The 14,371-nt window shown below is 54.4% G+C and overlaps 3 protein-coding genes across 3 annotated transcripts; 1 reads left to right on the forward strand and 2 right to left on the reverse strand.

Moving 5' to 3' along the window:
- Positions 1-667: 667 nt before the first annotated feature.
- On the reverse strand, positions 668-1,561 carry MYCGRDRAFT_103657 (uncharacterized protein; the record flags this gene model as incomplete). Its single annotated transcript, XM_003854459.1, has 3 exons — positions 668-1,205; positions 1,387-1,398; positions 1,452-1,561. Coding segments are annotated over 3 exons (228 nt in total).
- Positions 1,562-5,809: 4,248 nt separating this feature from the next.
- MYCGRDRAFT_99481 (uncharacterized protein) lies at positions 5,810-9,533 on the forward strand (the record flags this gene model as incomplete). The annotated part of the gene is made up of 2 exons (XM_003853706.1): positions 5,810-7,949; positions 9,472-9,533. The coding sequence occupies 2 exons, from the start codon at positions 5,810-5,812 to the stop codon at positions 9,531-9,533; spliced, it is 2,202 nt and encodes a 733-aa protein (XP_003853754.1).
- A 3,406-nt stretch (positions 9,534-12,939) lies between these two features.
- On the reverse strand, positions 12,940-14,274 carry MYCGRDRAFT_37732 (uncharacterized protein; the record flags this gene model as incomplete). Its single annotated transcript, XM_003854458.1, has 1 exon — positions 12,940-14,274. The coding sequence occupies one exon, from the start codon at positions 14,272-14,274 to the stop codon at positions 12,940-12,942; it is 1,335 nt and encodes a 444-aa protein (XP_003854506.1).
- Positions 14,275-14,371: the final 97 nt, after the last annotated feature.

Consider the following 14,371-nt stretch of genomic DNA (forward strand, 5'->3'; position numbering starts at 1 on the left):
ACCTCGGGAGCTGCTCTGGTTGGTTGATATATGAAGGAAGGGTGGCTAGAAAGAGGACTAGAGGTCTAGAGGTCGAGTCATCCTTCGCGGTGGTGAGGCGCACGGACGATGAGTTCCCAATGGGCGGAGTGCGGGCCGAGGGTGGGGAAGATCGGCCGGGATTGTTGAAGTGAATGAACGGCTGCGGATTTGATGCGATCTGCGACGATATATGTATAAGAAGACTGAACATCAAGACCATGCAGCTCACTGACTGACTTGAGCAATTGCCACCGACATACAAACTAGTGCAGAGTCGTCCCGAATGTTCCGGCACGGTTTCTTTCATATGGCACGAAATTCGTGGGACACTTTGCAAAGGTGACCTCGTGCAAGTAACTCAGTGGACATGCTCAGTACTCGTGCAGATAAATTAGCGAGGCATGCTTCCAGCCGTACAGGTAAGTTGGCAAGACATGTCGAGTTATGCTAGATGAGCGTGCAGAGAAGTTAGCAAACATGGTAAGTACACGTACGAATAGCATACGTTGGAGTGCCAAGATGTTTGTATTCTACAGCTTGCTACTGCGTGTACAAGAAGAGCGACGCTGATCTACTATGCATAGTCTCTGCCAAGATATGAATTGCGCTTTCATCACCATGAAGCTCCCCTGAACGTGCTGATGTGAAGCCATTCTATCGTCGCGGCCAGAGAAGCTCGACGCGTGTGAGCATCTGCTACTGCGTGGAGTGGCCCCAACCGCGGGCGCTCCACAACATGTCCTCCGGACATGCCTCCTTCCCTTCAACTTGCCCGGAAGAATAGCTCGCCAAGCTCATCCTCTCTGTTCTTTCTGCGCTGCTTTTACTCCCCAAATATGCTTCTCGCGATGCGCTGTATCATGTCGGTGTTGGTAACAGAAGAGACAAGAAGGGTCACGATGATGTAAAAGCCAAGCACAAAGCCAACAGACAAGCCAAGCTTGCTTGCTCGGCAGAGTGGATCACGCCTCAGGTGTCTTTGAGCAGCAGAGTCTTGGTCGGATCGCCAATAAATTCTCGACGGAAGTCTGCGATGCGCTGTGCAATCACATCAACGTCTTGAGTCTTGTGAGTGATGCGCAACTCTTTGATGAGCGCATGAAGACCAGTCCGCCATCGCTGCTGACTCTCGGGATCGCTGGCCGGCATGCGCTCCGTGCCCAAGATTCGTAACAAGTCGTTGTCTGTGGGTTAGCCAGAGTCCCTGGTCAGTATGCTGCGTACTGGACCAATATTGCGTGAAGGGATAGGACGAAGTGTAATGGTGGAGTAGGATAAGAAGATTGACCAAATCGTCATCGAGTCGCCGAGGGAGTGAGTGCTACCGTGCCTAGCTTGGAGAGCCAGTTCGTGCATAATACTCACCGGATAGATCCACTGAATATATACGTCAGCTGTGATTCAATGTGACACACGTCGGTCTTACTCACTTGTTTTGAAGTGCTGGAAGCCGCAGCTCTTATCGTTGCAGCGACCGCCCACTTCGTACGGACAGAGCTGTTTGTTAGGGTCGATTCTGTGGGAGTACGTTAAGCTTTTGTGTCCGGAGACGGCCTCAAGGAACGAGGGATGGAAACGAAAGTCCTTGAAGCGGGACAGCGGGCTGGTGTATGGCTTGTAGAAACCTGATTCAGCCTGCGGTTGCTGATGTACAACAACGTGCTGCTCCGAGGCAGGCTGGAGTTCAGGCGCGAGACCATCGTCAACCACGCGAATTCCTGTACGGTCCGTGGCGGGATTAGTCACATCCGGGTCGGGCTGAAGATCGGCGACCAGATCAACATCCGGGGACTGAGCAGTGGACTGCTCTCCAGAGGTCGACTCCTCCGACTCACTCATTGAAGCCGACTCACTCATAGCGTCCGTTGATGCGGGCGATGGTGCGGCTACCTCATCTGCCGTCTCGATGTTCTGGCTAGGCTCATAGTCGTCGCCATTGTCGTCGGTATCATCGTCGGCGTCATTCGGTGACACATTGGAGGGATCAACTTCTTCGGCGGGAATTGGAGCCCCAGCGTCATCTGCACTCCCAGATTCGGATGGGTTCACATCGACAATGGATGACGGGACAGGACCTGGCTGCGGCTCATAGACGTCGTCCATATCTTCATCTTCATCGTCATCGGGTGGGTCTGGGTCTTGGGCGTCGACGTTTGCTCGTGCAGAGAAGGTGGTGCTCGACTCCTCCAGCCGCGTGGACATGGCGGCTTGCTCGAAGCCTGGCGCGAGCAGACTTGCAGTGCCAAGCTCACCACCTTCAATGCTCTCGGTGCTCGATGAGTGTTCTGGCTCGTTGCTTGCGTTCTCAGTCGCGTTTGTCATAGTTACGTCCCGAGACTGTGTCGAGTCGGGTAGAGTGTCGGCTGCGGTGTCGGATGGCTCTTCATTATAGAAATCGTCCTCGTCCATCTCTGACTCATTTTGTTCCGTGGTTGGTTCCTGATGTTCGACCGCCGGTGGAAGCGTTTGTGCAGGTGCGCGAGTAGCTGGTGGGATATCCACACCTTGAGCCTGCAGTTCTAACAAACGACGTTTCAAAGATTCCTTTTCCTGCTCAGCAGCCCTCATCTTGTTCGCGGGAGTTGCGATAAGTGGCTTGGCCTGGGGGTTCGACTGCACTGCATTGGCGGGAGTGACCGAGCCCGACTCTGGCATGCTGGACGCGGAAGAATCGCCTTCCACCGCTTTGGCGGCTTGCGCGTTTGACTTGGACTTCGTCTTACGGGTCTCAAGACGCGCGATCTTACGCTTCATCTCCTCGACTTCCTCCAACTTGCGCTTCAAGTCCAACCCGGGTGTGCCGGGTGTCGATGCGCTGGCTGGCCCCAGAACACTGTACTTGGGAGGGAAGTCTCTCAGATTTCCTGGAGGTGACTGCTTCGTGGTTGTTTTCAATGACGTACCAGATGGCGCTTCATCGTCCTCGCGGTCATCTTCTTCGTCGCTGCTTGCTTCAATGATGAAACTTTCGGCCAGATGATTGGGTTGCCCGAAAGGTTGCTGCGTCGCACTACTCTGTCGACTCGGAGCTGCGAGACTGGCAATTTGCTGGGGTCGCTGAATGGTTGACATTACCAATGGCACGATTGGAGATTGGTTGGACTTGGTGCGTGGTACCTCGGGCGTCTGGGTGCGGTCTTTGGCAAAGGTTGAGAATGTTGGCGTCGCAGAAGCTCGAGTTGTGAACAAACCTGGAAGACCAAATCCGCGGCTGATAGAAGGAGATGCAGGTGTCGGAATCGGCTGCATTGCCGGCTCAGAATGTGACTCTTGTGCACCATGCGCAGCAGACGGCTGATCACCTGTGCCGGAAGAATCCAGCGAGGTGCCATTGTCTTGCGCATTGACTATGATTGTGCTGCCATTGCATGCCGATCGTTGACCCAGTTCCGCTTGTTGGAAGGAGGGTGTTGCCGGTACAGGGTCGCTCATTGACACTTGAACATTTTGCTTTGCTCGCGCCGCGTTCAATGCCTCAAGACGTTGACGAACAAGCTCGGTCTTGATCGTCTTCTTTGGTGGCGCCGCCCGAGGAAGCTGTGGCTCGACACGAGTCTCCTCTACTGGCAGAATGGGCTGCGCCGAAGATGCAACTTGCAAAACAGAATCCGCAGCCTGATTGATAGGCGTGGAAGCCATTGACTCCGATTTCTTGTTCTTCGCCGCTTGAAGCTTGGCGAGATACGCAGAGCGGTCGGCCGGTGCAGGTTTTGAGACAGGTCGCTTCGCTGCAGTTGAAGGTCGCTGCTCACTTCCGAAAGGCGACACCGAGCCATTTGCCCGTGCTGCCGGCGCATTATCCGCACTAGGCACTGCCAATTGGAGGTTTCCATAAAGCCGGCGCAAAGCAGGTGTATTCCCGACCTCTTTTGCTATCTGCTCAAATCCATATCCTGCTCTATGCATTTCCAATACGAACTCTTTCAACGTGTCGCGTTTACTCGGAGGTGATGGCTGTCGCGTGTTGAGTTGTGCTATAGGCGCGCTGCCGCCCATACCGTTGGGTGCACGTGTATTCGACTGGCCATTGGCGAGTCCAGAAGGCCCTCGGGGGGCGTTCGGAGGAGCGGCGAGGTTCGTTTTCTGACTGGACCCGCGACGCGAGCTAGATTGACTCTCCAGATTAGCCAAAACACCTCGAGCTTTCTTCTCCAAGATTGTAGGGCTTCTGTTCTGACGTGGACCTTTCGGCGGAGTACTGAGAAAGTCGCGAGGCTGGTGATCGCTTACTTCGCCCTCGTCTACCTCACCATCTTCGCGGTCGATGGCATCGTTCGAGACGACCGCAGGCTGCGTGGGAGGGGCAAGGCCGGGTGGAGTGGCAGTATTTGACACCTGACTGCCCGGCGCGCCTGGTGGTAGCGGCAGTGTACCCGTCTGAATCAATCGAGCGATGAGAGCGAGCTGGTCGGGCGTGATGCCTTGCAAGATTGACATGTCAAAGCCGGGCAGCGCAGCGTTCTGCCCGAAAGCCATTTGTTGACCTTGCGACGTGGCAGAGGGCGTACCGTTGGCGCTTGTCTGCGCGTGAAAAGGGTTGTAGTCTCGTTGAGGGTAATGCGTAGGCAAAGAAGTGTTCGAGGTGGAAGGCGGATGTCCGCCAGCGCCGTAAGAGGCGGCTGCTTGCTGAGGCGTCATTTTATTAGGAGGACATGTGGCAGTCACAAAAGAAATGTCCGTCGCGGACTATGTTCATATTTGACCACGCGCGTCCGAATCCAAATCTGCGCAGCCACGAATGATCCCAGTGACAGAACCGCTCTCGGAAGTATCGGGCTGGCGCAGCGACGATCCTGGAAGGTTGTAGGACAAGGAAAGGTGTCGTTGTATTCCGCGCGTGAATCGCGGTCCAGCCTTTCTGAGTCTTACGTGCTCGTGCTCGTGCAATGACCCCGCAGTGCTGTGAACGCAATGCAGTGGCAGTGCATGTGACAGCAGGGGACGACAACGAGGAGGATCCCTTATGTGTTGCAGGGTGGTCGGATGATGAAGGACCAAGAACACTTTGATGAAGCAACTCGAGGTTCCTTCCTGGCCAAGACTTGCGGAGTGACTTCCGCAGAACGCCGCAGACCTAAGCAACCCGGCAGCGGCCCGGCCCGGACTGTTTGTTTACCGCGGAGAGACGATTGAAGAGCCAACGTCGTTGTACCATACTATGTGACACCGATTCACGGGTGACGAAGTCTACGCGTGCTCCCACGACTCTTGTACATACATATACGCACGGCCGAGCTGGAAGTTGCGTCGTTTTTCTCGATTTCCTTCCCGGACCTGGACACGATCAACACTGATGGCTGAGTAGACGATTACAAGCGCGTACGAGAACACGCGCACGATACCACGGGACGAGCGTGCAATTCCGGACAATATGAGCGCGCAATCACAGAGCGGTCCGAGGTGGAGGAATAGTCCGTTTGGTGGACGAGACGCTGATACGCCCTCTCCTGGACCACCGCCCGGCCACGCACGATCCAAATCCAGCATACAAATGCCACTCAGTCCGACCGGCGACGGTGGTCATTCGCGAAATCATTCTTTGACGGATATCAAATTCTCAGGACTCAGCCGGACTGACTCACGACGACTACGTGCTGGATCGGAAAGGAATGCCTCAGCTGGCACATTTGCACCGCAGTTTATTAAGAACGAAGACCTGGACGGCGCGGCTGAACGCGTGCGTGGTATTGAAGGCGAGAATGATTTCTCGGGCAAGAGATATGTTTGGCTACGAGACCCGGAAACAGCATTTGTTCGAGGATGGGTAGTGGATGAGTTGGAAGGCGATATGATCAAGGTGCAATGTGACAACGGCAGTCAACGCGATGTACCGGCAGACAGCGTGGACAAGGTCAATCCGGCCAAGTTCGACAAGGCGGACGATATGGCAGAGCTAACACATCTCAACGAGGCCAGCGTCGTGCACAACCTCCAGCAACGTTATCAGGCCGATCTCATCTACACCTACTCGGGCCTCTTCTTGGTTACCGTGAATCCGTACACTCCTCTACCGATATACGGAAGAGACTACATCAACATGTACAAAGGTCGGAGTCGGGAGGACACGAAACCGCACATTTTCGCCATGGCCGACGAAGCATTTCGGAATTTGATCGACGAAGGCACGAATCAGTCCATCCTGGTCACTGGAGAATCCGGTGCTGGAAAGACCGAGAACACGAAGAAGGTCATCCAATTTCTGGCCTCTGTGGCGACATCGGACACTCCCCGTGTCAAGTCCAGCGGGCGCCAGCTCTCGAATCTGTCCGAGCAGATCTTACGAGCCAATCCCATTCTCGAAGCATTTGGCAACGCGCAGACTGTACGCAACAACAACTCTTCTCGGTTCGGAAAGTTCATCCGAATAGAATTCACCAGGACCGGGCAAATTGCTGGGGCTTATATCGATTGGTATCTGTTGGAGAAGAGTCGAGTGGTGCATCTGAACTCACATGAGCGGAATTACCACGTATTCTATCAGCTTCTGCGAGGAGCAAGCCACGCCATGCGCCGAGACTTCATGCTTGGAGACAAAGAGGCCGAGGATTTCGAATACACCAAGCACGGCAACGATACGATATCTGGAGTGTCAGACGAAGGCGAGTGGAAGTCCCTTTTGGAGGCGTTCCATGTCATGAACTTTTCAGATAGTGAGCAGACAGATGTGCTTCAAACGATCGCCGGAGTGCTGCATCTGGGCAACATTGCAGTCATGAAAGAGAGTTCGCGGGCGGACCAGGCAGCACTATCGCCTGAAGCAGCGGATCCTGTACAGCGAACTTGCAAGCTGCTTGGTATCAACGCGGAGGCATTTGTCAAGGCTCTGCTTCATCCTCGTGTCAAAGCTGGCCACGAGTGGGTTGAAAAGGTTCAAACACCCGAGCAAGTGCGCCTTTCCATTGATGCTCTGGCCAAGGGCATCTACGAGCGTGGCTTTGGAAATCTGGTGGATCGCATCAATCGGCAGCTTGACCGCACCTCATCCGGTGCGTACGCTGATGATACGTCTTTCATTGGCGTCCTGGATATCGCGGGATTTGAGATCTTCGAGGAGAACAGCTTCGAGCAGCTTTGCATCAACTACACCAACGAGAAGCTGCAGCAGTTCTTCAACCACCACATGTTCGTGCTTGAGCAGGAAGAATACGCGAGAGAGCAGATCGAGTGGAAATTCATCGACTTTGGCCGCGATCTGCAGCCGACGATTGACCTCATTGAGCTCCCAAACCCCATCGGTATCTTTTCATGCTTGGACGAGGATTCCGTCATGCCGAAAGCGACAGACAAGTCCTTCACTGAGAAGCTGCACTCGCTCTGGGACCGCAAGACGCCCAAATATAAACGATCGCTGCTCAACCAGGGTTTCATGCTCACTCATTATGCGGCTGAGGTCGAATACTCAACGGAAGGATGGCTGGAGAAAAACAAAGATCCACTGAACGACAATGTCACGCGCCTGCTTGCCAGCTCGACCAATGCTCACGTTGCAAACTTGTTCGCCGACTGCGCTGAAACCGATGATGTCGAGGGCGCGACCCGCAGCCGTGTGAAGAGAGGACTTTTCCGAACTGTCGCGCAAAGACACAAAGAGCAACTGTCGACTCTGATGAACCAGCTGCACTCAACGCATCCGCATTTCGTGCGTTGCATTCTGCCTAACCACAAGAAGAAGCCGAAACAATTCAGTTCTCCGCTCGTGTTGGATCAGCTGCGGTGCAATGGTGTACTCGAAGGTATTCGAATCGCGAGGACTGGCTTTCCCAACCGACTCCCTTTCGCAGAATTTCGTGCGCGATATGAGGTCTTGTGCCAGAACATGCCCAAAGGCTATGTCGAAGGCCAAGCATACTCCAAAATCATGCTGGAGAAGCTCAATATGGATCGCAGCTGGTATCGAGTGGGCCTTACCAAGGTCTTCTTCCGTGCTGGTGTGCTGGCTGAACTGGAAGAGAAGCGCGACTCCCTCATCCGAGAGATCGTGGTTAGGTTCCAAGCACTCGCTAGGATGTTCGTCCAGCGTCGGATCTTCAGAAAACAGCAATACCGCGCCGAGGCCACTCGTGTCATCCAGCGCAACCTTCAGGTCTACCTCCAGATGCAAGCCAACCCATGGTGGCAGCTGTTCGCTCGCATGCGCCCTCTTCTGGGTGCTACAAGGCAGTCTAATGAAGTCAAGAAGCGCGAGGAGGAGATCACAAAGCTTCAAGAACAAATGGCGCTCGAAGAGTCGCAGCGTGCAAAAGTCGAGGAGGATCGTCGTCGTGCGGAGACGGAAATACAGAAGATTCAGCATGTGCTCGAGAGCGAACGAGCGTTGGCGCTTGACAAGGAAGAAATCTTCCGCCGACTCCAAGATCGCGAAGCAGAGCTGACTGACAAGCTACAAGGCGCACTCGACGATCAAGATGGCCTCGAGGAGCAGATCGATGAGCTAATGGCGGCTCGCAAAATGGCCGAAGGGCAAGCCGAGCAAACGCGATCGCAGCTTGAACAAGCAACACAGATCATCGAAAACTTGGAGCAGGAAAAGAAGAATCTCAGCGATCGGATCACCGAGCTCGACGCGAACCTTGCGGAGGTTGAGAACAAGAGATCTATGCGCAGCGAGCAGGAGGACGCCCTTCAGCAGGATATCCGCATGCTCCAGAGTCAGCTCAGCTTGAAGGAGCGGAAGATCCAAGACTTGGAAGCCAAAGTTCTCCAGACCGACCAAGATCTGGACATCAAGCTTGCAGCTGCGACAAAGGATCTGTCAGGCTCAAAGAAGCAGATACGCGACCTTTTGGACGAGAACAGATCTATACGACAAGAAATGACCGACCTCTCTGCGACTTCCACCAGCTTCGAGGATCTGATCAAGCGCAAAGACAGCGAATTGGCCATCATGAGGACTGATCTGGAGAGGTTTCAGGATGATCGCAAGCGCTTTGAGGATGAGAAACATAGCTTGACCACTCAACACGGCAGTGTACAGACTCGCCTGCGGGACGTTCTCGCTGAGATGGAAGCAATGAAGACTCAGCACATCCAACTTAAGCGCGAAGCGGCCGACGCGAAGCGGGCATTGGAAGAGCAGACCTCCTCTAATGAACAGGCGAAGATTCTCGAGGCCCAGATCCACGACATCAAGGGGGAACTGTTCCAGACACAGACAGATCTCAGCAGGGAGCGCCAGTCTCGGGACGATGTGAAACGCATCGCGGCGGCGGAGTATGACGCCTTGAAGCGTGAACTGGATTCGCTCAATGACTCCAAGGTCACTGTGGAGAAGGAAATGTACGCTCAGTCTGATCTGACAAGAAGAGCGACCGCGTCTCGTGAGGCTGCTGAGAAGGAGCGTAAGGAGTACCAGGCTGAGTTGCAATCGCTGCGTAAAAAGTTCATTGAATTGCAGGAGGCCAAGATCGAGGCTGAAGCCGCTGTCGAGCAGAACCTAAACCGTCAAGCAAGTGAGCGATATGCTGGAGTTCGCAAAGACCTGGACGAGAAGACACAGCTCGTCGAACAACTAGACGCCGAGCGTTCGCAGCTCGCTAGCGAGGTCCAGCGACTCAAGCGATTCATCTCTGACTCCGACAACTTCAAGCTGCACCACGATCAGGAGAAGCAGCGTCTTGAACGCGAGTTGGTCACAATCAAGGGCCGCTTGACCGCCTCCGAGAACGACAACCGGGCGCTGTTGAACAAAGTCCAGCAGAAAAATCTTGACATTGCTCGGTCCACCTCCAAAGCCAGCGACACACAACGCGGCCGCGTTTCTCAGCTACAGGCAGAGAAGCTCAAGTCTGATGAGATGGCCAAGAATCTGCAGCGGCAATTGAACGATGCTCAGCTGACCATCAACTCCCTCGAAAAGCAAAAGGAGAAGCTGGCCCTGAACCTCGAAGATCTCAATCACGAAGTGGATCGCGAGCACAAGACCGCCCGCAATGCCGAGACGCAATCTTCGACTGCTTCATTACAACTAGCTGAAGCGAATCGCAAACTGGAGACCGAGAGACAATTGCGGACACAGGCCCAGCAGAACACTCGCGCCGTGCAGACTTCCCTCGACACTGTACACATCGAGCTCAACGAAGCCCACGACAATCTCAGACTGCTCCAAAAAGTCTTCGACCCAGAGCATGGACGTCTGCCATCAAACCTGGACGGCGCCAAACCCGATGTACGCCAGACCGTTGACCTCGCGAAAAAGCTCGAGGCTTCCGAACAAGCCTTGCGCCTTGCTACAGATCGCTTTTCTCGTGCCGAAGCTCAGCTGGAGCACTCTCGAACACAGTACCATGAGGAGCTCCAGGAAAATGATAATCGCCATCAGAATTCGAAGCGCGCTCTGCTTGAGGAGATGAATGCGAACCAAGTTAATGCCAGATCTTCGCCAAACAACATTCGCCGTGAATGGGAGAGCCGTAAGACCTTCTCGCCTGCAGCCGTCGATGCCAATGGTACGCCCACGAATCAGCGCCATCTAAGTAAGGCAAGCAACGACTCAACACGTTCAGACCGTACAGTCGACACCGTAACATACAACAACCGCATGGATCTCGCCGCGGAAGTTGAGCTGCTGCAGAACCAGCTTCAAATGTCGGAGATGCAGAACCGTCACTTGCAGGCCAAGGTCGAGCGCACTCCCGGGAGCAATTGGCAGGACGATAGTCCTTCGGTCAGACGCGTCCAGAAGCTTGAGCGAGAAAACTTCCGTCTACACGACATGCTCGACGACTCGGCGAAGAAGGTTTCAGTACTGGAACAGAGCATTCGCAGTGGGCAGCTGTCTCTGAAGGAGGTCCAGACCAAGAGTCACGAAGAGCTCTACGACTTGATCAACTCTCAGGAGCAGTCTCGTCGATCTCTGTTAACTTCGCACAATGCCGCCATCTCGGAGCTGGCGGAAGCCAAGACTTCCTTCGACGAAATTAAGCAGCACAAGGCTTCTGTCGAGATCGACCTCCGAGATGTGAAGTCAGAGCTTGCAGAGCTCGCATACGAACGCGAACAGGAGGCTGCCAACCACTCGCAGCTATTGCAAGAGTTCTCCGATATGCAGGTTCGTCTTGATGCAGAGACTTCCCGCAGCGAAGACCTCACTGGCAGCATGAACTTGTACAAGGCAAGAGCAGATGAGTACTTTGAGAAGCTCGAGCAAGCAGAAATTGCTGTGCTTAAGGCCACCCGAGCTGAGCAATTCGCCAAATCACAGGCGAAGGAAGCAGAAGATACATGCGCCAGCATCATGTCTGAGAGGAAGCAGATGGACAATCTTGTCGAGGATCTTCAGCGTCAGACTCAACAGTATGAAGAGAGGTTGGAGGACATCTCTACGGATCTGCAGAGTGCGCTGCAGGCCAAGAAGCGTCTTCAGAATGAGTTGGAAGACTACCGATCCCAGCGAGCGATGGACCTCGAAGACAAGGAGTCTTCGATGGAGCAAACGCGGAAGAAGTATCAGGGAGAATTGGCCACGCTCACGAATGAGCTTGAGATTGAGCGTGACAACGTCATCCATGCTCGTGGTGAGAACGGCCGTCTTCGTGATGAGCTGGAGGAGCTGCGAAATAAATGGGACGATGAAGTGCTGAACAGCTCTACCTGGGCGAAGGAGAAGTCTCGGTTGGAAATTGCTCTGCAAGGCTTGTCGGACTCTCGAGATGAGGCGGTCAATGCCCACAATGACGCTCAGAGCAAGGTTGTTGAACTGCTCGGCCAGGTCCGCGGTCTTCGCACTAACATCGACGACGTGGCCGCTGAGCGCGACATGCTCGTGAAGGAGAAGAAGGGTCTGGAGTCACGACTTGCAGAAGCTGCGAGCCGCCTCGATGATCTGTCCCAGACTGGCACGCCCGCGAAGCGTTCTGCTGCTTTGTCAGACAAGGAGGTCCTGGAGCTCAAGACGAAGCTTGCCCATCAAGAGGACGTCGCCGCTGCTGCAGTCGGCAAGATGCGCCGCGCGGAAGTGCTCGCACAAGAGGTCCAGCGTGATATCGCCAACGAGCGTGAGACAAGCGTACAGCTGCACAAGTCCAAGGCAGCGCTCGAGAAGAGTCTCAAGGATCTCCAACTCAAGTGCATCGATCTTGAGACCAAGGGCTACTCCAGCGGCAGCCAAGATGTCCGTTTCTTGCACGGCAGAATCCAGGAGGTATGAGAAATCGAGTATTACATTGCACGAACATTCACTGACCTTCTTCATAGCTCGAGTCATCTCTCGAGACACTAGAGACCACTCGCAGCACCGAAGCTCGCAGCGTTCGAAACGTCGACCGAACAGTCAAAGATCTCCAATCTCAACTCGAGCGCCGCGAAAAGGCCTCCAAGCTTCTCAATGAAGACCTCAACAAGTCCCGCGACAAGATCGAGCGTCTTCTCCAAACCATTGACGAGCTCCAAGCCAGCGACTCCACCGCCCAACTGGCGTCAAAGCGCGCTGAACGCGAGCTGCGCGAAGAACGAGAGAAGAATCTCCGCCTCGAGCGCGAACTGGAACGTATGGGCGCCGTGTCCCGCGCGGACCGAGAAAGTGTGAGACGGAGTGGCACGCTGGCAGCTCTCAGTGATGCAGGCAATGGCAGTCGAAGAGCGAGTTCTCAGACACCCGTGCCCTTCAGCGGAGATGTGAAGATTGAAGTGCCCATGAGGAAAAGCAGCTTGACGAAGGGTTTTTTGTAGATAAGGCGCATGGTGTTTTGGAGAGCGGATCGGAGGCGTTCTTGTAGAGCCTTTGCTACACGACGGCGATCCTGAATTGATTGGGTGGATATCTGAAGGTATAAGGGGCTTGATTTTGGGAGGGAGGTGGCATGAATTGATGCACGAAGCTGATGATGGATGGCTGTGCTTGTATAGTTTTGTGGTGTTGCATACCCAGTCTGCAAACACACCTTCGCAGCAGGAATCATCAACAAGAGAGTCTTTGCACATTCATAGCAGAGAATGCAGCAAGAAATATGCTCCCACTATGCCCACCAGACTCCCAGCAAGCAGCGCCTGGCCTTGTCCAGTCAAGCTCAGATACGCTCCAATTCCCACCAAAATTTCCAATCTCCTCGCATTCGCACGTCGTTCCTTCCATCCGTCAACAATCTCGAACGGAGGCCTTACTGCGCTTGGTGCTTTCAGTGGAATCGAGAACGACAGCGAGACTGGCCGGTGATCGCTCGTGGGCTGCACCGGCAGCGCGGTATACCAATGCACTTGCGGCTGTGCGTCCGACAGATACAATATGCGATCGCACCAGCTCGGTACTCTATGCTTTGCCCAGAGCCAGACCTGTTCTTGTCGGCCCTCCAGATTGATCGTCGGACCCGGTTCTTTATTCGCTTGTGAGGCTGATGTATACTGCCGTGCGTTGTCTCGGGCGAGTTGTTGTGCGCGGGTAGAGTACTTGTAAGTGGGAGGGAATGAGATGTTTGCTTCGGCGAGGTGATGCAACGTTCGACCGTTGTTTAGCTCGCGGGTCAATTGATCTTTTGAGAGGAGTTGGTTGAAATGTGATGGGTCGGATTCTGAGGCCATCGGTTGCGGCCAGCTCTCATGGTCCTTTTCGTCGGGTGGTGTGTCGGATGTACGGTAGTTGAGGTCACCGGCGAAAAAGATGTGTGACGGCTCAGGACCAAAGATACCATGTGGTCCGTTTCTTCCTAGCCCAGTTGTCCTGTCCTCCGCCAGCAGAGGTTCGCTCTCTGATGTGTCGCCAGCTATCGACCTCTTTGGCTGAAAGCTTTTGGCCCCATCCTCGAATACCAGGTTCTCACATATAGTCTTCCAATCCTTGTTCCTCCTCTCGCACGCATCCTCCGCCGGCGCCAAATGTGCCGCCACAAATGTCATGGCCGTCTCTTCCAAGTCCAGCCTCACGCCCACCGCGCCTTTATTACCCATCTCCCAGAATCCAACTCCCGTCCCTGCCTCTTTCATGCCTCTTATTCGCTCCTTCATCTCCTTCCTCGCGAATACCATAATCCCCGTCATGCCCGCATTTCGTGTGACCACATGCTCGTACACCACATCTTTCGAAAACGCCCAGGCTGTCGCGAGGAGTACAGCTTCGCCGAGGCGGGAAAAGTAGGGCGCGATGAAGGAACCTCCGATGAAGCTGAATCCGATCGGAGAGATTTCTTGGAGCGCGAGGACAATGAGGTCGGGAGGAAGGGAGCCGGACTTGAGACTTGTATACAGGGATGATGCGAAATAGTCGACTTGAACTTCTTGCCGGCCGCAGTTGAAGGTTGTGATCAGGCCATTCAGGGATGGCATGTTGATCGCGTATATCGATGTCCGACTGGTGGGGTGGAAAGCAGGTTGGTGCTAAAGCGACGTATCGAGCATCTCGTAGATTCTAGTGCAACGGACG

The sequence above is a fragment of the Zymoseptoria tritici genome, chromosome 3, assembly GCF_000219625.1.
Source record: "Zymoseptoria tritici IPO323 chromosome 3, whole genome shotgun sequence".
Classification (NCBI taxonomy): domain Eukaryota; kingdom Fungi; phylum Ascomycota; class Dothideomycetes; order Mycosphaerellales; family Mycosphaerellaceae; genus Zymoseptoria; species Zymoseptoria tritici.